Genomic DNA, 27,724 nt, shown 5'->3' on the forward strand with positions numbered 1-27,724 from the left:
TTAATAGTCGAAAAAAAAAATCCAATTAAAATTTTGTTCCATATAAAGTAAATGAAGGTGCAGCGGAGCGGGCCCGGGTCAGCTAGTTGGTAAATAAATTAGACCAATAGTTGTTTTTTATGACTATCAACATCCGAATCCAGTACGGTCCAAATGGTTTGTACCTATTATAGCTCTTCTATACGATTTAGTGGTTAAAGTTTTGAACGTGATGCAACATCCATGCTAAGTATAGGCCAAATTGAACCATAACCTGATATTCAGGTGGAGGGTATCCAAAGTTCCGCACGTTCGAACTTTATGTCTTTCTAAATGCAATGTTCGAATTGCTCTATCACTCACTCTCTCTCTCTCTCTCTCTCCCTCTCTCTCTGAGTTTGTTATCTATGCTGACATAATATCAAAAAACTCTCCAAATAAAACCTGTTAAAAATTACATGAGCTCTAGCAATTGATAACGAAATTTTTTGATTGTCTTTTGTGTTTGGGTGTCCAAAAGCTTGGGTATGGCAAAAACATATCTAGAATTTAGCTTTTGTTTTTATTTATTTATTGTTTTTTTTTTTTTTTTTTTTGTTCTTAAAACGTGATCGCAAAATAAATACCGCAACCAGTTAATAAACGAGTGGACAAGTGAACGTTTCAAAATATTTAGAAGCGCTGTAATTGAGAAATTCGCCAAAAAAAATTGGAACTAAGAATCCCAAATGTGGTTAGAGTTGTTGATTTTGTCATCGGTGCTATTGTATCTGCTGTATCGCGCGAGCACTGCCAATCATGACTTCTTTAAGAAACGCGGCATACCCTTTGCAAAACCCATACCATTTGTGGGTAATTTTTGGGAAATTTTGATGGGCGGAAGATCGGCGTTGCATGTATTTTCCGAAATCTATAATGAACATAATGGGAAGTAAGTATTGTTTTTGAAAAATTTATTCATGAACATTGGGACAAGTTTTTTGAGCTTGAGGGGGGAATAATTAAGAGAGACTCGATGGGGCTTAGCGAAAAATGTCTACAAGTTCTTAATGTCTTCAGAATTTAAGCGGGCCCTTATCCACTTATCAAATTGGATTGCCTTTGCTGCCTTTGCTTGGATTGCCTTTGGGCTGAGGCGGGAAGTTGTTTCGTAAACAGGTTGACTGAGTTAAAGACGCTGCTGGCATGAAAAAGATTCTCCCGACAACTTATATCCAAATCAAGACTTTGGTAGATGACATGGCTAATAGAGCTGAGATTACGTAGGGCACGATAAGCTTTTGATCTACCCCCACTTGTCGCAGGACACGTATAGAGCCACCCGAACTGGTAGAAAATGGGAAAATTCTGAAGTCTGTACACACAAACCAGTTGAAGCGTATCAAGTTTTGCCGGTCGAATCATATGCAGTGTCCCCCATGGATGACGCTCGACAAGTCATTGGAATGATTTTCAAATAAGGAGACCGGTTTATACGATTATGGACTGATTTGATCATAGTTATCGCGAATTTTGGAATTCATGCAAACAAATTTAATAATAACTGCGCCCTCTATAGGCTTAAGACACTAAATTCTGAGACCGGGTTTTATCATAGTAATATCGTGAAATCGATTTACTTCAATGGCTATGGCGGCGACCATAGCCCAGTGGCTAGTTTGTCAGCCTATGACGCTGAACGCCTGGACTCGAATCATGGCGAGAGTATAAGAAAACAAATTTTCAACGTTGCCTATTCCTTCCTATTGCTGGTGACCATGCCATGTAAAACTTCTCCCCAAAAGGCAGTGTTGCTCTGCGACACACCGTTTGGAATGGGTCATAAAAAGGCGGTCCCTTATTGTTGACCTGGAATTTGGTTCATATGGCATAAGTGATATGTGAGAAGTTTGCCCCTGTTCCTTTTCCTCAATGGAATGTTCATTTGCATATGAGTGTATGTACCAATTTGGGTCATATTTAGCAAATGCGCCCTGTAGGGGTTCAAGAAATCAAATCTTGTGATGGTTTTTTATGAGAGTTGTACCTAAACGTGGACAGATTTAGCCCATTTATAATCCCAACCGACTTTCAAAACATTGGATCAACATCTTTGTACATTGTGGCTAGAAGAGCGCATACCTGATGAATCCAATCGATGGAACCAAAGGTCAAAAAGCAAAAGTAGAAATTTCAGTTGCATGACTAAGGACTAATAAGGCAGCAAGAGCCGAAGGATTGACAGCTAAGCATAAGTTTTTTATACATTTCTATTTTATCACCAATACGACAACGTGCATTTGTATACGAAACAATAACAATTTGTTTGAAATGAGGTTTTCGATCAACATCCGTTGATATTTGCGTTTTAAAGACTTCAAAAGTTATATGTAGGTTGCCCAAAAAGTAATTGCGGATTTTTTAAATGAAAGTAAATGCATTTTTAATAAAATGGACTTTAATCAAATATACTTTTTTACACTTTTTTTCTAAAGCAAGCTAAAAGTCAACGCCGACTATAGGAAAAATCCGCAATTACTTTTTGGGCAACCCAATATACAATATTTGGGAGATATATCTTAGTCTGAACTGATTTGTGTGAAATTCTTCAGCGATCTGAGAAGCTATAAGAGAACTCTTCGTCTAGAGCACTATATTTTATTTTTTGTCTGAATAAAGTTAATATTTGTTCTATCGATTCTACCGGAAAAATTAAATTTGTTGCAAAATTGAAAAAAAAAAAAAATAATGGATCTGACACTAAACGTATCCTATAAGATCCATTGTCTATAGAGGGCCTAACTTTCATCCGGTTGGGCTGAAATTTTGTACAATGGTTACTCTCATGTCTTACAACCAACTTTATTAAAATTGATTCTATATAAATCGATCTCCTGATTTTTATACCCTCCACCATAGGAGGGGGTATACTATTTTCGTCATTCTGTTTGTAACACCTCAAAATATGCGACTGAGACCACATAAAGTATATATATTCTTGATCGTCATGTCATTTTAAATTGATATAGCCATGTCCGTCCGTCTGTCTGTCGAAAGTTCGCTAACTTTCGATGGAGAAAAGCTAGGCGCTTGAAATTTTGCACAAATACTTTTTATAAGTGTAGGTCAGTTGGGATTTTAAATGGGCCAAATCGGTCCATGTTTTGATATAGCTGCCATATAAGCCGATCTTGGGTCTTGACTTCTTGAGCATATAGAGGACGCAATTCTCATCCGATTTAACTGTAATTTTGCACTTGGTGTTTTGGTATCATTTTCAACAACTGTGATAAGTATGGTTCAAATCGGTCCATGTTTTGATATAACTGCCATATAAACCGATCTTGGGTCTTGACGTCTCGAGCCTCTAGAGGGCGCAATTCTCAACCGATTTGACTGAAATTTTGCGCGTAGTGTTTTGGTATCATTTCCAACAACTGTGCTTAATAGGGTTCAAATCGATGTATAACCTGATATAGCTGCAATAAAAACCGATCTGGGATTTTGACTTCTTGAGCCACTAGAGGGCGCAACTCTCATCCGTGTTTTCTGAAATTTTGCTTGAGGGATTTTGTTATGACTTCCAACAACTTTGCTGAGTATGGTACAAATCGGTTCATAATCTAATTTAGCTGTCATATAAACCGATCTGGGATCATGAGTTCTTGAGCCTCTAGAGGGCGCAATTCCCATCCGATTTGATTGAAATTTTGCACGTGGTGTTTTAGTATCACTTCCAACAACTGTGCTTAGTATGGCACAAATCGGTGCATAACCTGATATAGCTGCCACGTAAACCGATCTTGGATCTTGACTTCTTGAGCCATTAGAGGGCGCAATTCTCATCCGTGTTGGCTGAAATTTTGCTTGCGATATTTTGTTATGACTTGCAACAACTGTGTTAAGTATGGTTTGAATCGGTTTATAACCTGATATAGCCGCCACATAAACCGATCTTGGATCTTGACTTCTTGTGCCATTAGAGGGCGCAATTCTCATCCGTGTTGGCTGAAATTTTGCTCCAGGTATTTTGTTATGACTTACAACAAATGTGTTTAGTATGGTTCAAATCGGTAAATAATCAGGTATAGCTGATATATAAACTGATCTGGGTTCTTGACTTCTTAAGCCTCTAGAGGGCGCAGTTCTTATCCGATTTGTATGAAATTTTGTACTACGGCTTCTCTCATTACCTTCAATATACGTGTCCAATGTGGTCTGAATCGATCAGCTCCCATATAAACCGATCTCCCGATTATGCTTCTTGAGCCCCTACAAGGCGCAATTCTTATCCGAATGGACTGAAATATTACCCAATTACTTCTATTATGGTCTTCAACATTCAATTTATTTATGGTTCGAATCGGACTACAACTTGATATGGCTCCAATAGCACAACAATTCTTTTCCATTATTCTTTGTTTGCCTATAAAGAGATACCGCGCAAAGAACTCGACAAATGCGATCCATGGTGGAGGGTTTATAAGATTCGGCCCGACCGAACTTAGCACGCTCTTACTTGTTGTAATTGAAAATGTTTTCAATTACTTTTCGAAATCGGTGATTGGGCCAGTTTCAATTAAAAAATTAGTTGGATCAATTAATTTCGTGATTGAAACTGACTTTTATTTCTTTCGGTGTACGTAATAGTTGAGTTGAACGGATGAGTTTTCATTTCTATACTCGAATAGGTATTACCCATTTCGCATAAATTTTTAGAGTCGAGCAGGAGCAGGCTCAACATGGACTCCAAAGGCCCAACAGCTGTGGTGATGGCATCAGGATTTGATAGCCCTAACAAATGCCCCGAAATGCCGAGGTACCATTTTTACAGGCCTGCCAAGAAACGCCCGGGCCACCTAGGACCTTGAAATTGGACGCATGATCTTAATAACACCTCAGCTTTAACCGTGTCAAAGAGTTATCTCTATCCGTTTTCAAATGGCATATTTTTATTTGTTTTTTTTTTTTTCGTTTCTATCCCACTGTGCGTTGTTCGCCCCTCCTATAGGCCTTGGCACTTGTAGTCGAGAGTAATGCTTCAAACCCTCAACCAAGATGTCAGACTAACAAATAAGGAAGAGAAGGAAAAAATCTGGGAGATGTACAGTTCGTCCCCAGCCTTTGAGTAAAAGTTGTGTTTCCGATTCAGATTCAAAGAGCGACAGTGTTAATGAAATTGTCATAGGAGCCGAACCGAGGGATAAGGACAGCGGGATGACCGCAGTAGTGAGCGATTGTTTTTCGAAGCTCACACGAGACCGAGAAAGCAATCCTGGGCACGACGAAGGGGACTGAAGAGTTTGCACCAGCAGACCAATAGGGGGAGAGTGCAGGATGCTTTGTTATTCTTTCGTTCCAGCTTCCTTAAAAGCGCTTGAAGAGTTAGTTATCGCGAATAGCAGTACACTGCTAAAACGCTGAATAGCAAAAGAAGCTCATCGCTTTCAAGAACTCTGGGAAGACCAAGCCAGCCCTCCCGAAATGGAAATTCAAGACAGTGTCCTGCGAAGGAAGACAAAGTCGGAACAAAAACATAAGAAGCGCGCAAGGCATCTGCGTCTTCTAAAAGGACGCCACAGCCATCGCGGGAGTGAAAGGTGGTCGCCAAAAAAGGCACAACAGAGATAAGCTGACGTATGCAGTCATTGATATTTTGGGTGCATTCGATAGGATTCCATCAGATCATAGGTCCCAATTGAAGGATATGGTTAAAAGGTGGATTTTCAAACATACGGAAAACTCTCAAATTATGAGCTACGACTATATAGGGGACATTTGGAATCTGCGTTTTGCTTCAGCAGAATGTATTGATGGGAGGTTGTCAAGCTCGACTTGATGAGAAATATGGACATCTCCCAGCCAACTTTGGGTATATCGTCTTCTAGGCCCCAGGAAGTTTATTTTTTTTTAATGATTTGGCAGAAAGGTTGTAAAGTACACATGTGCCCTTCAGTTTAGTTTATTTGCGTAGATTTTTAGCAGAATTCATGGTGGTGGTGATCTCATGATTTGGCCCGGCCGAATTTATAACGGATTTACTTCTCATTATTTCATTATTCTTTCTCACTTTACAGAGTCTATGGCATCTTCGATCAGAACCAACCGATTTTTATGATAAAAGATCCCGAATTAATTAAACAAATTACGGTCAAGGATTTCGATCATTTTGTAAATCATCGCACATTCGGAAATGCCGATGATACAAAGGATCTGTTCGCAGCCTCATTGTTCATGATGCACGATGGCAAATGGAAGGATATGCGTAGCACATTGAGTCCTGCCTTTACGGGTAGTAAAATGCGTTCCATGTTTCAGTTAATGAATGAAGTGGCTCAGCATACTCTAACACATCTAAAGTCACTGCCAGAAGTTAATAGCCCTCAAGGTTTGGAACTGGAAATTAAGGATTTTATAACACGTTACACTAATGACATCATAGCCTCAACTGCCTTTGGTCTGCAGGTGAATTCATATAGGGATGCGGATAATGAATTCTATAGATCGGGTAAAACCATGACAACATTTACCTTCAAACAAGGATTGAAATTTTTCCTATTTGGATATTTTGGAAAGCTAATGAGTGTAAGATAAGTCATTATGAAAGGAAAAAAACCAAAATCTTTCATTTCTTTCTTTCATTTCTTATTTTCTTTTAATTTTTAGTTATTGAAGATAGAACTATTCGATAAGAAGTCCTCAAATTATTTCATGCGTTTGGTTTTGGATGCCATGAGATATCGTCAAGAGCACAATATCTTCAGACCGGATATGATCAATATGCTGATGGAGGCTAGAGGCATGCTTAAAGGCCATGATAAGATCACAAATCGCGAGTGGACCGATGTTGATATTGTGGGTCAATGTTTTCTGTTCTTCTTTGCCGGTTTCGAAACCTCCTCATCGCTGTCATGTTTTACCATACATGAATTAATGGAAAATCCTGATATACAAGAGAAACTTTTTGAGGAAATTGAAGAAGTTAATCAGCAGTTAAATGGTCAACCTCCCACCTATGAGGCCATTATGGAAATGAAATACATGGACATGGTCTTAAAGGAATCTCTAAGAAAGTGGCCCCCTGCTACAGTAGTTGATCGCAAATGCAATGAGGATATCACCTATGATTTGGAGGATGGCATGAAATTGGAGTTGAAGAAAGGTGATGGTGTTTGGCTGCCCATTGCAGCTCTACATAGAGATGCCAAATATTTCGAGAATCCTACAAAATTTGATCCCGAACGATTTAGTGAGGAAAATAAGGATGCGATAAATCAATTTGTTTACTTGCCATTTGGTGTGGGACCACGCAATTGCATTGGTATGGTATCCTGAGAATCTTTCTTTGAATTACGAAAGTTAAATTTTTTTAATGTTTAAAGGTTCTCGCTTTGCTTTGCTGGAGACCAAGGTCCTGGTTTATTATCTAATGCGTGATTTCAAGTTTGAGAAGGCTTCAAAGAGCTGCATTCCTTTGGAAGTAAAAGCTTCTGGATTCCAATTGGCTGCTAAAGATGGTTTCTGGATTAAATTTGTACCCAGAGTGTAAACATTTCAGAACATAGGATCTCATATTATCATGAATCTTAAAATGTATTGTGTTGTGTGAAAATAAAACATACGAGTTGAAACATTGTAAAGGGTAAATTTGCAAAAAAAAAAAAATTGGCCCATGAACATTCCACTAAGGAACAGGGGCAAACTTCTCACATATCAATGAGTGCAGTCAGATTCAAGTTTTAATCTCAATGATAAGGGGCCTCCGTTTTTTTGATAGCCAAGTCCGACTGGCGTGCCGCAGTGCGACATCTCTTTGGAGAGAAGTTTTACATGGCATAGAATAGGTTAAGTTAGGTAAGAGTGGCAGTCGTTTTCAGTCTCACTTAGACAATTTTAAGTTCATTGTGATACCACAGTAGCGACAGACCTAGGCTTTCGGTGGGAATCGAACCCACGACCACTGCACGTGCTTGGATTAGCACGCTACCAACTCGGCTACCGGGGCTCCCATGGCATAGTACCTCACAAATGTTGCCAGCATTAGGAGGGAAAAACACCGTTGAAAATTTTTTTCAAATAGTCTCGCCAGGGTTCGAACCCAGGCGCTTAGTGTCATAGGCGGACATGCTTACCTCTGCACTACGGTGGCTAGGGTGGGTCTAGCAAAAGTTAAGCTTTAAAATTGTTATAACAAAATAAACTAAAATGCCTCAAAATCCAAGTTATCGATGGAGCAGCACTTTTTTTAATGGCTGCTAGGATCGCTATTGCTGAGTTTATACTGTCGAAGTAGTCTCCTTAATACATGTTGCGCCATTAGAGGGAGCAATTTTTATTCGATTTGGTTGGCATTTTAAAAGATGATTTTTTAAGAGCTATAGGAAAATTAAAAAAAAAACATAAAACTCAGAAAAATTTATGAAAACTTTATTTGAATCGATAGTACGGTCCATATACGGCATACTCTTTCCAAAATTTCGGCCAGTACCTCACGAAAACAGGCTTCAATGTTGTCTTGCAATGCGTTAATTGGCTTTTCTGTATAGACATTGACTTTAACATACTCTAACAAAAAATGGCTTAAAGGAGTTAAAGCGCACGATCTAGGCGGCCAATTGACCAGTTCCGAATGTGAAATAAAATGTTCACCGAACTCGCCTCTCAATTCGTCCCATGTTACTGGTGCTCTGTGGCATGTGGCACCGTCTTGTTAAATCCACATGTCATGTAAGTCAAACTCTTGCATTTTAGGCAAAAACAAGTAAAAATTCGTTAAGTTCGGCCGGGTCGTACTTTGGATACCCACCACCTCGGGTATATATGTAAACCACCTTTCGTCAAAATCCGGTGAAAAATGCATACCTTATGCCACATAGCAGCTATGCGCCTTTTATGGATCCAAAAACTTAAATCGAGAGATCGGTCTATATGGCAGCTATATTCAAATCTTTATCGATCTAGACCAAATTGCAGAAATATGTCGAGGGGCTTAACCTAACTCACTGTCCCAAATTTCGGCGACATCGGATAATAAATGAGCCTTTTATGGGCCCAATACTTAAATCGAGAGATCGGTCTATATGGCAGCTAAATCCAAATTTGGACCGATCTAAGAAGGATTTCGAAGGCCCCTACACAAGTCACTGTCCCAAATTTCGGCGAAATCGGACAATAAATGTGGCTTTTATGGGACCTAAGACCCTAAATCGGTGGATCGGGCTATAAGGCAGCTATATCCAAATCTGGACCGATCTGGGCCAAATTGACGAAGGATGCCGAAGGGTATAACACAACTCACTGTTACAAATTTCGGCGACATCGGACAATAAATGCACCTTTTATGGGCCCAAAGCCTTAAATCGAGAGATCGGCCTATATAGCAGCTATATCCAAATATGGACCGATCAGGGCAAAATTGAAGATGGATGTAGAAAAGCCTAACACAAACCACTGTCGCAATTTTCAGCAAAATCGGATAATAAATGTGGCTCTTATGGGGCTAAGACCCTAAATCGGGGGATCGGTATATATGACAGCTATACCCAAATTGAAGAAGGATATCGGAGGGTCTAACACAACTCACTGTCACAAATTTCAGCAAAATCGGATAATAAATGTGGCTTTTATGGGCCTAAGACCCTAAATCGGTGGATCGGTATATATGGGGGCTATATCAAGATGTAGTCCGATGTAGCCCATCTTCGAATTTAACCTGCTTATGGACAAAAAAAGAATCTGTGCAAAGTCTCAGCTCAATATCTCCATTTTTTAAGTCTGTAGCTTGATATCAACAGAAAGACGGACTGACCGAAGGACATTGCTAGATCGTCTTAGATTTTTACGGTGATCAAGAATATATACTTTATAGGGTCGGAAATGGATATTTCGATGTGTTGCAAACGGAATGACAAAATGAATATACCCACCCCATCCTTCGGTGGTGGATATCATCTCACGGTAGCGCTCACCATTCATAGTTACGTTACAATTCGCATCATCTTTGAAGAAGTACGATCCAATGATGCCACCAGCCTATAAACCGCACCAAACTGTGACTATTTCTGAATGCATTGGCGGATCTTGCAATGCTTCTGGCTATCTTCACTCCAAAATTGAAAATTCTGCTTAGTTACGTTCTCATTGAGTCAAAATGGGTTTCGTCGCTCAATGGAAGAGGCTTGCGATGAATTTTCTTAAAAGAACACGCATTTGGATAATAAAATTCAATTATTTGCGAGCGTTGTCCGTTATAGACCAAACTGAAGATGCTTGACAGTGAAACAAAACACGAAACGTGCGTGAGCTGTTTAAACTAGTTTTGCCAAAACGATAATAGCTAAAAAATCACCCTTTTGAACTGTTGTGTTTGTTTGTCGGTGTTTGTTTGTTCCGTATAGACTCAAAAACGGCTGAAACGATTATATGGAAATTTTCACAGATTGTGTCGGTTGGTCTAGAAGCACACATAAGTTTTTGATATCGGAAGGGGGACGGACCCTCCCCCTTACCCCAAAATTACCACCCAAAAATAAAAGTGGACCGATTGGGACAATATGGATATCAAATGAAAGGTATTGTAAAATAAAATACGAATACCGTATTAAAATTTGGGTCTAAGTACCCATTGAGCCGCCCCAACCACAAAATTCCCCCAAACAGACATATTGGACGTTCATTTCAATATGGGGCTCAAATGAATGGTATTCGAGAGTAGATTACGAATCTGGCATACAAAATCAGTTCGAAGTATAGGGGGTCACCCTACCTCCCAAAAATGTCTTAAATGGGTATATGACCCATCATAACTATATGGCAATCGGTTTTTTTTGTTTGTTTCGTAGAATCGAATCAAAAAACGGCTGAACCGATTTTTTTAAAATTTTCACAGGTTGTGTAAGTTTGTCTGGAATGAAATAAAGGGAAATATAATTTTTAGATATTAGATGGGGACGGTCCCTCCCCCTTACCCCAAAAACGCCACCCAAAACCAAAAGTGCACCGGCAAAATATGGTTATCAAATCAAACATATTGTAAATTAAAAAAAAAATATCGTATCAAAATTTTGGTCCAAGTACCCAGCGGGCCGCCTCAACCCCAAAGCTCCTCTAAATATATATATTCGACGTTCCTATCAATATGGGACTCAAATGAAAAGTATTCGGCATTAGATAACAAATATTGCATAAAAAATTAGGTCCAACCCCCAAATGGGCATATTAGACGACCATGGCTAGATGAGACTCAAATTAAAGGTATTTGGGAATTAGATTACGAATATGATATAAAATTTTGCGATCAAGTCCAGGTGGCGCTTTTCCTCCTAAAAATACCTCAAATAGGTTAATTGACCCATTATGGCAATATGGGACTTAAATGAAAGGTATTTGAGAGTAGAAAACGAATTTGATATCCAATTTTGGAGCCAAGTGTTTGGGGGCATATGAAGTTCAGTTTAGGGGGTGCTTTATGGCGTCACCCCCTAAAATGAACTTCATATTCCACTATGGCAAATTGGAACTCAAATCAACGGTATTTGAGGGTAAAGAACGAATTTGATATCTACTTTCAGGGCAAAGTACCGGTGGCCGCCCAGCCCCAAAACACCCTCCAAACGGTTCATATTTACCGACCATGGCCATATGGGGCTCAAATTAAAGGGATTTGGGCGTGTTCCACGAGTTTAATATCCATATTTGAGTCGAAATGTCTGAGCTGCCATCGCTCCCCCAAAAAGCACTTCTCATTATCCTCATTTTTAAAAACACCAGATCTCGGAGATTGGTCATGCGATTCGCTCGAAATTTTTTTGCACTCTTACATTCACCAAGGAGTGTAAGAAGGAGATTAAAGATTAAAGGTAAAGAAAAGGCAGTGAAGCCAGAGGACTGCCGTCTATAAACTTGATAGACCCGAAGCCTATCGGGTCGACGCAGTCTGAGTTAAGCGCGTGCGTCTTTTTTTAAAGATAATTTTTTTCAATAAAAGTCGAAATTACATTGAATGTTGGGAAATTGGCTTTGGGGCAATAAAAACGTTTTCGCACTCTTAACCACTGTGCAGCATTCAAGTGAACCACCAGATATTGGTTGGCTGGAATGGACTATTTTTATCAGAAGAGTTTGCGAAGTTTCAGCGACCAACAAAAAAAAAAAACCGATTATTTCCAATATGTATTTCACCATTATTCGAATAAAATACATATTCAAATAAAACGCCAAAGAGGGCTGTTCTCTTTTCGCACCAAAGATGGTCATTTGTAAACACAAAAAGCTCTCAATGCACTTGATTCAAGTGTTGAACACAAGTGTGTGGAGTCCACACTGTGGACTGACTGAGAGATAGGCTGATAGCAAGCGATGTATTGCTAATGAATAAATTCAAAGATAAGAGCGAAAGCTCTTGTAGTTTGAGGAGCATAAAAACAATGGGATTTTCGCAACTCCTATATCTAGTTTGAAAAGTAACTTGAGAGTGATCGTTACAATATTTTGTTGAACGGAAGATTTAACAAAAAAATTAAAAGTTTTTTGGTTAACAATAACAAGTGAACAAAAAAATAACAAAAAATGTGGATCGAATTTGTTATACTATTTTCGGTGGCCCTATATCTTCTGTATCGTTGGTCCATTTCCACTTATGATTTCTTTGAGAAAAAAGGTCTTCCCTTTAGCAAACCCATACCAATGTTGGGAAATTTTTATGAAATGATACTGCGTCGCAAATCGATGTTCGATATTATGGTTGACAAGTACAACGAACATGATGGCAAGTAAGTAGAATTGTAACTATTTATGATTTTTATGGGATACTCTTGGGAAAGAGGATAGGGGTATACCCCATAGGATAGGGGTATACTAATATCGTCATTCTGTTTGTAACTCCTCGAAATATTCGTCTATGAACCAATAAAGTATAACTATTCTTGATCGTCATGACATTTTAAGTCGATCTAGCCATGTCCGTCCGTCCGTCCGTCTATCCGTCCGTTCGTCCGTCTATCCGTCCGTTCGCCCGTCTATCCGTCAGTCCGTCCGCCTCTCTGTCGAAAGCACGCTAACTTTCGAAGGAGTAAAGCTAGCCGCTTGAAAGTTTGCACAAATACTTCTCATTAGTGTTGGTTGGTTGGGATTGTAAATGGGCTATATCGGTCCATCTTTTGATATAGCTGCCATATAAATCGATCTTGAATCTTGACTTCTTGAGCCACTAGAGGGCAAAATTCTTATCCGATTTGGCTGAAATTTTGCATGAATTATGACTTTCATCAACTGTGCTGAGTACGGTTGAAATCGGTTCATTACCTGATATAGCTGTCATATAAACCTATCTGGGGTCTTGACTTCTTGTGCCTCTAGAGAGCGCAATTCCTATCCGATTTGGCTGAAATTTTGCCCAACGTGCCCCTAAAGGGCGCAATTCTTAGTCGAATTGAAATGAACTTAGTTGAAAAGGGGCATGTGTACTTAACGTACAAAATATCTGACAATTCATTAAAAAATGGAAGCTTCAGTGGCCCGTAAAAGACTCATAGGGAGATGGCTTGATATAGGAACTATTTCAGGTTCTAGATCGGTTTGGGCTATACTTTTGGTTTGGACCATACTTCTCTTGGATGTTGGAAGTCATAAACGAACACTGCGTGCAAAATTTCAACCCATTGTAAAAACATTTGCAGCTCCAAGAAGCTCAAGCAGTAAAATCGGGATGTCGGTTAATATGGGAGCTATTGTATATCAGGTTAAAGACCGATGTGAACCATATCAAGCACATGTATTGAAAATCGTAACAGGACATTCTGTGCTAAATTTTAGCCCAATTGAAAAACAATTACAGCTTCTAAGGGCTTAGGAAATCATGGGCCCATATAGATGAGAGCTATATCCAAATCCTAACCGATATGGCCCATTTGCAATCCCCAATGACCTACATCAAGAAGTGTCTCAGCTAGTTTCGGGCTGCTAGCTTTACGCGTTTGACCGATATCGCGATTTCGACAGACGGAGGGACGGACATGGCTACATCGACTGAGAATGTCAATGCTTATTGCATCATATGTTGCATGTTCAAAATTGAAAATTTCATTGATTAAGTGCACTCGGACTACTATAGGATGAGGTAACTAATCTTGTCAATTCATTTGTAACACCTCGAGGTATTGACCCACCAACTCCAATTTTCAACACACAAAATGGGTACAACGGGTTAAGCGCCTGGCCGAATCTTAATCGGCCGGGCCGAATCTTAGCATGTAAAAAGATTCGGCCGGGTCGAATCTTGGGAACCCACCACCATGAATTCTGCTAAAAATTTATGCAAAATAAATGTAGTTGAAGGACATAATTTTATTCTACATACCAAACTTCTGCCAAACCAGCAAAAATTAAAGCTTCTACAAACTTGGCACAGTTGTTGAAAGTCATAGCAGAACACTACATGCAAAATTTCAGCCAACTCGCACAAAAATTGCAGCTTGTAAGGGCTTAAAATGTCAAATCGGGAAATCGGCTTATATGGTAGCTATACCAGGTTATAGACCGATTTCGACCGTACATAGCACAACAGTTGGAAATCATAACAAACCCCCACATGCAAAATGTCAGCCAAATCGGACATAAATTAAGGCTTGTAAAGGCTCAAGAAGTCAAATCGGGCGATCGGTTTATATGGGAGCTATATCAGGTTACAGACCGATTTACACTGTACTTGGCACAGTTGATGTAAGGCATAATGGAACACTACATGCAAAATTGCAGCCAAATCAGAAAAAAATCGACTTCCAGGGGCTCAGGAGTCAAATCTGGAGATCGGTTTATATGGGAGCTATATCTAAATCTGAGCCCATATAGCCCATTTGCAATCCACAATGACCTACATCAATATCAAGAATCAGTGCAGAATTTAAAGCTTCTAGCTTTACGCGTTTGATCGCTATCGTGATTTCGACAGACGGACGGACGGACATGGCTGGATCGACTCAGAACGTCCAGACTATCAAGAACTAGATTAGTATACACCCATCCTATGGTGGTGGGTATAATGAAGTAAAAATGTGTGAAATTCGACCAGCTCGAATCTTGTGTACCTACCTCCATTTATTCCGCTTAAAATTTAACCTTAACTTAGTTTGTATTTGAATAATTTTGTAACAATCAAACCTGGAATGTATTGGGGCTTCTATGGTTCTAAGAATTCATATTCGAATGTCTGTGTATAAGTGGACCTAAATCATTTATAGGCCAATTGGGATCACACTAGTGCTGAAAGTTGTTACTATTAATGCTAAATATCGGATGCATATTAAGGCCTCTAAAGGCTCAAGAAGTCAAATTAGGGATCGGTTTATATTGGGGCTATATTAGTTTATAGACCTATTTTAAGAAATCAAAGCCGAGGTTTAATGAGCGATTCAGATCATACTCGACAAAGAAATTTGGAAATTAGAACGGAAGCTCTTTGGCCAAATTTCGGCCATATCGGATGAAAATGGAGGCCTTAAGGGGTACAAGAAGTCAAAACTAAGGATCGGTTTTCATGGGGGCTATATCAGTTTATAGACCGATTCAGATCATACCAAGCACGAATGTTGAAAATTGTAAACGAAGTCTTTGTGCCAAATTTAAACTAAGTCGGATGAAAATTGAGGTTCAAGAAGTCAAAACTACGGGTCGGTTTATATGGGGGCTATATCAGATTATAGACCGATTCAGATCATATTCAGCACTGATATTGTTAATCATAACATAGAGGTTTGGGTAAAATTTCGCCAAATCAGGGGAAAATTGAGGCTTCTAAGGGCTTAAGAAGACAAACCCGGGGATTGGTTTATATGGGGGCTATGTCTGTTTATAGACCGACTCGGATCGTACTTGGCATGGATGTTGAAAGTCATAACTCAAGTCTTTGCTTCAAAATTCAGCGAAATCGGAAAACTGAGGCTTCTAGGGGCCCAAGAAATCTAATCCAGGGATCGGTTTTTATGGGGGCTACATCAGTTTATAGATTGATTCCGATCGTGGTTAAGTAAAGTAAGAGTGGCAGTTCTTTACAGACTCACTTAAACAATTTTAAGTCCATTGTAATACCACAGTAGCGACAGGCCAAGGCTTCTAGCAGGAATCGAACCCACTACCCCTGCACGGGTATTCCAACTCGGCTATCGGGGCCCCCAATCCGATCATACTAGTGCCGGATGTTGGAAGTCATAAAGAAAGTCTTTGTGCCTAATTTTAGCCAAATAGAATGAAAGTTGAGGTTTCTTAGGCCAATGAAGTCAAATCCAGGGATCGATTTATATGGGGGTTATATCCAAATCTAAACCGTTATGACCCATTTGCAATCCCCTTTAACCTACGTCAATAAGAAGTATTTGTACAAGATTTCAAGTGGATACCTTTATTCGTTCGGCCGCTATCGTAATTTCCGATCATACACGGGCCGGATGTTGGAAATCGTAAAAAAGTCTTTGTGTCCAATTTAAGGCAAATCGGATGAAAGTTGAGTCTTCTAGGGCCAAAGAAGTCAAATCCAATCCCGTACAAACTACATCAATATGAAGTCTTTGTACAAAATTTCAAGTGGATATCTTTATTCGTTCTTCAGCTATCGTAATTTCCACAGACCGATGTCTGACTGATGAATGGACATGGCTAGATCGAATTAGAATGTCAAGATGTTCAAGATGACTACATTAATATGACCCCACCCTAGAGTGGTGGGTATAAGATAAGGTCAAATGTCCGGAGGAATCACCCTAACCCCAAACATAAAACTGGCACTTAACACGATCACGGGTCCATTAAAAGTTAGTTAGACATACAGGGTGGCTGATGAAAGCCGCTACCAAAAAAAAATGTAATAACTTTTTTTCTATTTAATAATAATAATTTAATAATTAATTTAATTAATTAATTAATTAATTTAATTAATAATAATTTAATAATTAATTTAATAATTTAATTTAACATGAATAAAAGAAAAATGTATTCCATACACCGAAAAAAAAATGTTGCAATATTCATCATTGTAGCAATATTCATCAGCCACCCTGTAGAGTAAGAATAGAGTATCTAAACGGGATCCAGCATCTGAGGGGACGTCTCAAAAACCCACAAAAGGAGATGCGGGACGAGCGTGACAATATGCTAATCAAATGATGCAGTGTGCCATCAGATATTATATTTTGAGTAAAATCAATGGTGGTGGGTATTAAGTATTCGGCTCGGCTGAGCTTAGCACTTGTTTTACTTGTGTATAGCATCATTCAGTTTAATAGAAAAGCCGTTCATATATGAATTAATTTTGAACTTGAGACAACTGAGCTAAGATATTGAACAAAATATCGGTTTCATTTAGAAAACATTGAACTTCCAAACGACCGCAAACATATTTTCAGGGGGACTACATGAGGTTTCTATGTGTTGTCTAAATCAAATACAATGTTCAAACTCAAAATCCATTAAAACCATTTAGTTCACATTAAGAGGTTGTCTTATCTTTAACAAAATAGAACAAAAAACAAAAACTTTCATTTCATTATCTACGTTTTTGGTATTACTTTAGTATTTGTTGTGGTCTCACAGAAGCAGAGATAATAGAAAGTAAAATTTATTCTTTTATTTTTAAAGGCACGATACACATTCCATTGGTATATAATGGATTAGTTTGAACTTGGTCAGTTACATTTTTTTGATCACGACATTGAACTCATTGGGCAATTAAAAGTTCGATTACTTAAGGAGCTATTACACATGTATTTGTCTTGTGATCTGTCACTTTAGTCTATCTAGCCATATACGTCCTTTCGTCTGCCCATTGGTCTAATGTGTAAAGTAAGCCGTTCAAATTTTGCTAGGAACTTGTTATTGAAGTAAGTCGTTGGGGATTGCAAATGGGTCGTATGGGTTCAGATTCGAATATAGCTCCTACATAAATCAATCTCCTGATTCGACTTCTTGAGCCTCTGGATGGCCGGAAATATTATACAATTTGGCTGAAATTGTGCACGGAATGTTTTGTTATGATTTTCCATAACCGTGCTAAAATTCTTTCCAACTCGTCCAATAACCTGACGATAGATATAGCCGCTCTGCCGATTTGACATCTAAAGCCCCTGGAAGCCTCCATTGACAGCAGATTTGGCTGAAACTTTCGTAAAGACTTTAAATAACCGTGCCAGGTACGGTCCAAATCGTTCGATATAGCTCCTACAATATATTAACCGTCCGATTAGTCTTCTTCGGCCTCTAGAAGCCTGATTTAAAAGAAATTTGATACGTAAAATACTCATTTGTCTTCAACTATGTTCATTTGTGGATTTTTTTTTGCAGAATCCGTGGCGGTGCGTTTCCAAGATTTGGCCCAGTCGACCTTTACACACTTTTATTTGTTTTTATACCCTTCACCATAGAATGGGGGTATACTAATTTCGTCATTCCACTTGTAACACCTTGAAATAATCGTACTATACCCCATAAAATGTATATATTCTTGATCGTCATGACATTTTATTACGATCTAGCCATGTCCGTCCGTCTGTCCGTTCGTCCGTCTGTCTGTCAAAATCACGCAAACTTTCGAAGGAGTAAAGCTAGACGCTTGAAATTTTGCACAAATGCTTCCTATCAGTGTAGGTCGGTTGGGATTGTAAATGGGCCATCTTGGTCCATGCTTTGATATAGCTGTCATATAAACCGATCTTGGATCTAGACTTCTTGAGCCACTAGAGGGAGCAATTCTTATCCGATTTGGGTGAAATTTCGCATGAGGTGATTTGTTTTGATTACCAACAACTGCGCCAAGTACGGGTGAAATCGATGCATAACCTGATATAGCTGCCATATAAACCGATCTTGGATCTTGACTTCTTGAGCCACTAGAGGGAGCAATTCTTATCCGATTTGGGTGAAATTTCGCATGAGGTGATTTGTTTTGATTACCAACAACTGCGCCAAGTACGGGTGAAATCGATGCATAACCTGATATAGCTGCCATATAAACCGATCTGGGGTCTTGACTTCTTGCGCCTCTAGAGGGCGCAATTCTTATCCAATTTGGCTAAAATTTTGTACAACGGCTTCTTCCATGACCTTCTACATACGCGTTCAATATGGTCTGAATCGATCTGTAGCCTGATTCAGCTCCCATATAAACCGATCTCCCGTTTACGCTTCTTAAGCCCCTACAAGGCGCAATTCTTATCCGAAAGGACTGAAATATTACCCAATAACTTCTACTAGGGTCTTAAACAAACAATTCATTTATGTTCCGAATCGGACTTTAACTTAATATAGCTCCAATAGCATAACAATTCCAATCTATTAGATTAGTATACCCCCACCATAGGTTGGGGTTATACTAATTTCGTCATTCTGTTTGTCACTCCTCGAAATATTCGTCTCAGACCGCATAAAGTATATATATTCTTGATCGTCATGACATTTTATGTTGATCTAGCCATGTCCGTCCGTCTGTCTGTCGAAAGTACGCTAGCTTTCGAAAGCACCCTAAAGCTAGCCGCTTGAAATTTTGCACAAATACTTCTTATAGCTGTAGGTCGGTTGGGATTGTTAATGGACCATATCGGTCCATGTTTTGATATAGCTGCCATATAAACCGATCTTGATTTCTTGAGCCACTACAGGGCGCAATTTTTATTCGATTTGGCTGAAAATCGGTTCATAACCTGATATAGCTGCCATACAAACCGATCTGGGATCTCGAATTCTTCAACCTCTATGGGGCGCAATTATTTTCTGATTTGGGTGAAATTTTGTACAACTGCTTCTCTCATGACCTTTAACATACGTTTCAAATATGGTCTGAATCAGTCTATAACTTATATAGCTCCCCTATGAAACGATCTCCCTATTTTACTTTTTGAGCCCCTAAAGGGCGAAATCCGTATTCGATTTGGCTGAAATTTTACATAATGACTTTTACTATGTTCTCCAACGTTCGTTCCATTATGGTCCGAATCGGATCATAACTTGATATAGCTCCAATAGCATAGCAATTCATTTCTTTTATCCTTTCCTTTCTTTGCCTAAAAAGAGACACCGGGAAAATGTCCTGTGCAAGAGTTTCCCGTTTGAAAGGTTGAACAAAATTGTTGCGACATTTCTCCGACCTCCTCATCTTTCTCAGAAGTGGCCTCCAATGGCGGGGATGTTCTCCAGATCTTCTTGATTTTGAATTTTGTGGATTGGATGACAAATATTTTCTGCAATGGTTAATTTCTTATCAGAATCGAATCGTTAGTTCCTAGAATCTTAAATTTTTTCCCGATTTTGCTGAAATTTTTTTCTGAATTTTTTTTAATTGTCTGGGGAAAATGTCCTGTGCAAGAGTTTCCCGTTAGAAAGGTTGAACAAAATTGTTGCGACATTTCCTCCTCTTTCTCAGAAGTGGCCTCCAATGGCGAGGATGATCTCCAGATCTTCTTGATTCAGAATTTTGTGGATTGGATGACAAATATTTCCTGCAATGGTTAATTTCTTATTAGAATCGAATCGTTAGTTCCTAGAATCTTAAATTATTTCCCGAGTTTGCTGAAAGTTTTTTCTGATTTTTTTTTTTTTGCTGAAATTTTTTTCAATTGTCTGGAGATGGGTATATTTTAGATCACTTTCTCCCCTCCTACGGAAAATCGAATGCTGCCCAGTTTTTTCCGATGGATTGGCTGAAAATTCCATCATAATTCACTTACACCAGTGCTTTTTCAACTAAACACCTCCATGATTATTTTTGTGTCACTTATATATATTTTATACAGATAATTTGTGTATATATATTTATATTCAAAATATTAATGTATTAAATTAATGTAAAAGATTTGTTTTATTATTGATTAAAAAAATAATTCACATCCTCTTGGCCTATTGCTCATCTAGTGAGTCCACGCGTAGTCACAAGGCAAACATTGACTATATTTCAAGACTCACACATATTTAAAATACATTAATGTTGGATATGACACTTACAAGTTCAGCTATATCAGGTGAAAGATGTTTCAAACTATCTGGACCAAGCTTTACGACGGTAATAAGAGGCAGATAATTAGTTTTTAAAGAATTAAAAAGAAATTTAATGGCTGGAAATCATTGGATCTACTTTTCTTTTCTCATAACTCTCACCTTCATTTATATTTCCACGATGGAAAGTTCAATATAAGGCATCACTCAAGATGGCCCACACGGATTCAAAGGTGACATATAAGGTCCGCAGGGTTCACATGGAACTTGAGGTCCATTGGGTCCACATGGTCCACATTGTGTATTCCATGGTGTGGGAGTGCAGGAATAGCAGGGTCCGCACTCGGGAGCTTCGAAAGGACAGCCGGGGAAACAAGGCCGGCAAGGACCTAATGGACCACAGGGTCCAGGCATACCAACTGGCCCACAAGGGCCACAGGGTCCACAAGGAGCAGGAACATAAGGTCCAGATGGCATGGTCATACCGCAAGGGCCGCAATTCGGAGGTATAGGGCAAGGTCCACATGGCCCACAGGGTCCACATGGTCCACATGGCTGACACAATGGGTATTGATTTGTTGAAAAGCACGGCAAAGGACCACATGGCCCACTAGGCGAACATGGTCCCATGGGACAAGGTGGACAAGCTGCACTCGACTTATAGTTAATGGGTCCTGTGGGATAACAACAATACTCTCTTGCCGGTGGTACATCCAAAGTTTGCGGCTTAGGTTGACACAATATCGATTGACATACCTCCCGGGGTTCACATATCTTCTTGGGATAGCAAACCACATAGGGATCTGGTATCATGGAGGGATAATAGATTACTCTAGGCTCTCGCACCATCTGCGAGACCCATGTCAATTTGGGAACTTTTATGACACGTGTCGTGTCCACAACTTTGGGTATGGTTATCTGGCGGCAACGATTGACCACCATGGGTTCGGGCACAACTTTCTCGGTGAAGACTACACGTTTTTTGCATATCAAACGTGGTGGCTGTTGTACGGTTATGCATCTGGGCACTGGTGGTGGAATGCGGGGAGCACATTGTGGTATGGCATCCAATTGGGCACCGCTATAACATTTGGGGGAGCACTAAGGTGGTATAGGATAAAAAACATAGAAAAAATACAATTAAAAAAAAAATTACTTAAGAATTAGAAAATAATTAAAAAAATAAATACAAAAAATTTGGTTAACATGAGGAGAAAACAAAGAAAAAAAGAAAATAAATAAAAAGGAAAATTGTTGGAAAAAACAACATAGGAAAAAAAAACAGATAGAAAAACAGGGAGAAGGAACAAATTAGGAACAAAAAATAATAGAAAAAAATTACAGAAAATAGAAAAAATAAAAATAAAAATAATAGAAAAAATAAAAAGAAAAATAATAGAAAAAAACTTGAAAAAAAATAGATAAAAACTTAAAAAAAATAATAAGAAAGAAAAACATAAGGACAATTAGGACAAAAATAGGAAAATCAAGGTAAAGTGTGCTAATTTCGGCCGGGCCCAATCTTGGATTTTACTAAAATTTAACCCTTGTTAACTCAGTTTGCATTTAAATTATTTTGGAACAGTCAAATCGGACGAAAATTTAAGCTTCTATGGACTTTAGGATTTTAATGCCCATTTAGAATATATGTTTGTAATTATGAGGTCCTAGATGCATATTTCGAGTTGTTACGAACGGAATGACGAAATCAGCATACACGGACCCATTGGTGGAGGGTACAAAAATCAGGGGAAAAAAATTAGATAACCGAAAACTATAATTGGAAAACACAATTTGAGGGAAAAAAATTAAAAAAGTAAACAAAATAAGATAAACAAAAATTGGAAAAAAACTAAGAAAAAAAAAATGAGACAAAAAAGTTTGGAAAATAAATAAGGGAAATAAATTAAATAAATTAAACAATAATAAAAAAAATAAATGAAAAAATAAAACAAATAGGAAATAATAGAAAATAATAAAAAAATAAAAAAAAATTAATAAAAAAATAAAACAAAACAAAAATAAAAAAATAAAAACAATAAACCAAAAATAAAACAAAAATAAAACAAAAATAAAACAATAATAAAACAAAAATAAAACAAAAATAAAACAAAAATAAAACAAAAATAAAACAAAAACAAAACAAAAAAAAAAAAATTAATAAAAAATTATGAAAGACTGATTAAAAAAAAAAGATAAAAATACTGGGTTGCCCAAATAGTAATTGCATTTTTAATAAAACTTAGAATAAACTTTAATCAAATATACTTTTTTACACTTTTTTTCTAAAGCAAGCTAAAAGTAACAGCTGATAACTGACAGAAGAAAGAATGCAATTACAGAGTCACAAGCTGTGAAAAAATTTGTCAACGCCGACTATATGAAAAATCCGCAATTACTTTTTGGGCGACCCAATATTAAAAAAAAAAACAATAACAAAATTAAAAAAAAACAATAACAAAATTAAAAAAAAAACAATAACAAAATTATAAAAAAAACTAATAAAAAAAATAAGTAAAACTAATAAAAAAAAAATATAAGTAAAACTAATAAAAAAAATATGTAAAACTAATAAAAAATAATAAAAAGTTTTAAAACACGATAAAAAATCACAAAAAAATATATAAAAAACTAATTAAAAAATAACAAAAAATATAATATAAAAAGAAATTAATAAAAAAATTAAAATAAAATAATTAAAGAAATTATAAAAAAAATAAAATAAAACTAAGAATATTTTTTGATGAGAAGTAAAAAAAAAATTAAAAAATTAAAAAAAAATTTTAAAAAATCAAAAAAAAAAAAATTTTTAAATATATAAAAAAATGAAAAAAAAAAAAATAAAAATATAATTAAAAAAATATTAAAAAAAAGATTTACAAAAAACAAGTAAAAAGGCGTTAAGTTCGGCCGGGCCGAACTTTGGATACCCACCACCTCGTGTATATATGTAAAACACCTTTCGTCAAAACCCGGTGAAAAATGCATACCTCATGCCCCATAGCAGCTAAATCGAAATATGTTCCGATTTGGACCAAATACTTATAAGTACAAGTAATTTTTCAATTGCGTATAACAAAATATTGGTCTTTTAAGTAGATATATCTAAAATTAAACCGATTTGAACTATGTACTAAACGGATGTCGAAATGCTTAGCATACGTCACTGTGTAAAATTTAAGTGAAATCGGATTATAAATGCGACTTTATGGGACCAAGACTATAAATCGGGATATCGGTCTATATGGCAGATCTGGACGGATCTGGATCAAATTTAAAAAGGATATCGAAGGGCCTAACACAACTCACCGTCCCAAATTTCGGCGTCATCGGACAATAAACGCGCCTTTTATGACTCCAAAACCTTAGATCGAGAGATCGGGCTATATGGCACCTATATCCAAATCTGAACCGATCTGTGCCATATTGCAGAAGTATGTCGAGGGGCTTAATTTAACCCACTGTCCCCGATTTCGGCCACATCGGACAATAAATGCGCCTTTTATGGGCCCAAAACTTTTAATCGAGAGATCGGTCTATATGGCAGCTATATCCAAATCTGGACCGATCTGAGCCAAACTGACAAGGGATGTCGAAGGGACTAACTCTACTCACTGTCCCAAATTTCAACAAAATCGTGTAATAAATGTGGCTTTTATAGGCCTAAAACCCTAAATCAGGGGATCGGTCTATATGGCAGCTATATCCAAATCTGGACCGATCTGGGCCAAATTGACGAAGGATGTCGAGGGGCCTAACACAACTCACTGTCCCAAATTTCAGCAAAATCGGATAATAGATGTGGCTTTTATGAGCCCAAGACCCTAAATCGTAGAATTGGTCTATATGGCAGCTATATCGAAATCTGAACCGATCTGGGCCAAATTGATGAAGGATGTCGAGGGGCCTAACATAACTCACTGTCCCAAATTTCAGCAAAATCGGATAATAAATGTGGCTTTTATGGGCCTAAGACCCTAAATCGGAGGATCTGTCTATATGGGGGCTATATCAAGATATAGTCCGATATAGCCCATCTTCGAACTTAACCTGCTTATAGACAAAAAAAGAATCTGTGCAAAGTTTCAGCTCAATATCTCTATTTTTGAAGACTGTAGCGTGATTTCAACAGACAGACGGACAGACGGACGGACATGTCTAGATGGTCTTAGATTTTTACGCTGATCAAGAATATATATACTTTATAGGTTCGGAAATGGATATTTCGATGTGTTGCAAACGGAATGACAAAATGAATATACCCCCATCCTTCGGTGGTGGGTATAAAAATACTTAAAAAAAAGATATACAAAAAAAATTTAAAAATCCAAAAAATTTGTGCAAAAAGTGAGAATATAGGAAATAATTTAAAATCAACTTTAATAAATTTGAAACTAATTTTAAAATTTTAAAAAATTAAAACAAAAATTAATTTTAGAAACAAAAAACTAAATAAAAAATATTAAAAATTATATAAAAAATTAAAAAAAAAATTATAAACATTGAAATAAATTATAAAAAAAATTATGGGAACATTAACAAAAAAAATAAAAAAAAAAATAGTAAAATAGTCCGATGCGGAACATAAATGAATTGAATGCTAAACATTGAAGAAGTCATTGTGTAATATTTCAGTTCATTCGGATAAGAATTGCAACTTGTAGGGGTTCAAGAAGCCAAATCGGAAGATCGATTTATATGGGAGCTGTATCAAGCTATAAATCGATCCAGACCACATTTTACATGTATGTTGCAGGTCATGGGAAAGTCTGATGTTCAAAATTTCAGCCAATTGAATAATAACTGTGTCCTCTAGAGGCTGAAGAAGTCAAGATCACAGATGGGTTTATATGGCAGCTATATTGCAGCCATACATGCAAAATTTCACGGCTCAAGAAGTCATGATCCAAGATCGGTTTATATGGCAGCTATATCAGGTTTTGAACCGATTTAGACCATGCTTAGCAGTTGTTGGAAGTAATACCAAAACACCTCATGCAAAATTATAGCCAAATCGAATAAGAATTGCGCCCTCTAAAAGCTGAAGAAGTCAAGACCTCAGATCGGTTTATATGGCAGCTATATCAGGTTATGAACCGATTTGAACCATATTTAGCACAGTTGTTGGAAGTGATACCAAAACACCACGTGCAAAATTTCAGTCGGACGAAAAATGCGCCCTCCAGAGGTTCAAGAAGTCAAGACCCAAGATCGGTTTATATGGCAGCTATATCAAAACATGGACCAATTCGGCCTATTTACAATCCCAACCGACCTACACTAATAAAAAGTATTTGTGCAAATTTTCAAGCGTCTAGCCTTAATCCTTCGGTAGTTAGCGTGCTTTCGACAGACAGACGGACAGATGGACGGACGGACGGACGGAAAAAAAATTCCAACTAAAATAAGGAACAAAAAGAAAAGTATAAAAGCAATTTTTTTGGGAACCCTTTTCCCTGCTTACCTCAAAAGGAGCACAACAAGGATCACATGGACTGCAGGGTCCGCATGGTCCGCAGGGAGCGCATGAAGGATCACACATATTTAGAATTTGACAATAGATTTTTTCCACTAAAAAATATTCAATTTTTTTAAACAAAAACTTTTAAATGTTTTTAACGGACACTTACAAGAAAGAAAACCACTTAAAGTATTCGCTTATTAGAAAGAACCACGAAAAATATTCGCTTATAATGTGTTTTCAAGTTTTTGTTTTTTTAATTTTATTAAGTTTTTTCTGTTTTTATCAAACAAAGGATTTTTTTAAGGTCTTCACAGTTAAAAATTTTGAAAGGAATGCAAACAAAATTTTTCAATGCATACATATTTTTTTCCAACGAATAGAAAAAATTAAATCAATGCTTGGGTGATAAATTTTAAAATATTTGGGTGAGGTAGTTTAGAAGAATGTTATGTTTCTTGTTGATTCTTTGTTTGTTTTCCACATCCAAACGATTTAGAAAGACTTGAGCTTTTAGAAATTAAAATTTGTGCCTAGATTATGGAAACATGCAACTAACGTAGGTTTTTCTAGATCGACTATGGAGGCTCCAAAGGCTCTCTAAAGTAGCTTTCAACTTCTCATTCAAGATCATGAAAATCCAACTTGTTATCTTTGGGCGGTGATTTCCTCTCCAAGGATGGTGTTATCTTTGTGATACCGAAATCTATACCGACCTATTTCTTACTTCCTTTCAGTAATAGCCTCATCTTCTCACGATCTTGATTTTTCCATAGGATTTTCATCGTCCTAACGACCTTTTCACTGTTCCACAGTGTTACATGGGCTTTCGTCACTCACAAGGACTGAATCGCCTCGAAGGGGTTCGGATTAACCAAGTTTGTTGACGGGTTTCATTAAACCATCTGCTCTTTCATTCCCCCTTACTCCGCTGTTGCCCGGCACCCAAACAATGCGGATTTTGCCTTACTCAGACAGAAGAGGCTTTAATCTCCTCTTTACACTCCAAGACTGTTCGTGACCTTACCGTCTTGGTTGTTATTGCCCTCAGTCAGTTTACTGTCCGTAAAGACGTTCACATTCGACGTCCTCGCGTTAACACCACATCACCTCACGCATTCCGTGATCGCCCGAATCTCCGCCTGCAGGATTGTATTATGGTCAGGCTGTCGGACACATATCTAAGACACACAAAATGCAATTTAGCTCTTGAACATTCCATTTAGGAACATGGGCAAACTTGTCACATATCAATGAGTGTTGTCTGATTCAAGTTTAAGCTCCTCCTGTTTATAGCCTAGTCCGAAAAGCGTACCGCAGTGCGACACCACTTTG

General features: G+C 37.6%; 4 protein-coding genes across 4 annotated transcripts in view; 2 read left to right on the forward strand and 2 right to left on the reverse strand.

The window, feature by feature from the left end:
• Positions 1-27,724, reverse strand: part of LOC131994658 (suppressor of lurcher protein 1) — a 394,762-nt gene that overhangs the window by 190,602 nt on the left and 176,436 nt on the right. The gene's annotated exons all lie outside the window — the stretch shown is intronic.
• LOC106083123 (probable cytochrome P450 9f2) lies at positions 634-7,548 on the forward strand. The gene is made up of 4 exons (XM_013245974.2): positions 634-910; positions 6,036-6,543; positions 6,625-7,279; positions 7,341-7,548. The coding sequence occupies exons 1-4, from the start codon at positions 708-710 to the stop codon at positions 7,505-7,507; spliced, it is 1,533 nt and encodes a 510-aa protein (XP_013101428.2). The 5' UTR covers positions 634-707; the 3' UTR covers positions 7,508-7,548.
• The window catches only part of LOC106083116 (probable cytochrome P450 9f2), a 29,148-nt gene continuing 13,853 nt past the window's right edge, over positions 12,430-27,724 (forward strand). Inside the window, exon 1 of the mRNA XM_013245968.2 lies at positions 12,430-12,728. Coding sequence (XP_013101422.2) covers positions 12,526-12,728 — 203 coding nt within the window. The 5' untranslated portion in view covers positions 12,430-12,525. The remainder of the gene's footprint in view (positions 12,729-27,724) is intronic.
• Positions 20,696-26,714, reverse strand: LOC106083127 (DBF4-type zinc finger-containing protein 2 homolog). The gene is made up of 4 exons (XM_013245981.2): positions 26,559-26,714; positions 26,393-26,499; positions 21,091-22,029; positions 20,696-20,985 (listed from the first exon to the last, which is right to left on the reverse strand). The coding sequence occupies exons 2-3, from the start codon at positions 26,468-26,470 to the stop codon at positions 21,136-21,138; spliced, it is 972 nt and encodes a 323-aa protein (XP_013101435.1). The 5' UTR covers positions 26,471-26,499; positions 26,559-26,714; the 3' UTR covers positions 20,696-20,985; positions 21,091-21,135.

Source organism: Stomoxys calcitrans, chromosome 2 (assembly GCF_963082655.1).
Source record: "Stomoxys calcitrans chromosome 2, idStoCalc2.1, whole genome shotgun sequence".
NCBI lineage: Eukaryota > Metazoa > Arthropoda > Insecta > Diptera > Muscidae > Stomoxys > Stomoxys calcitrans.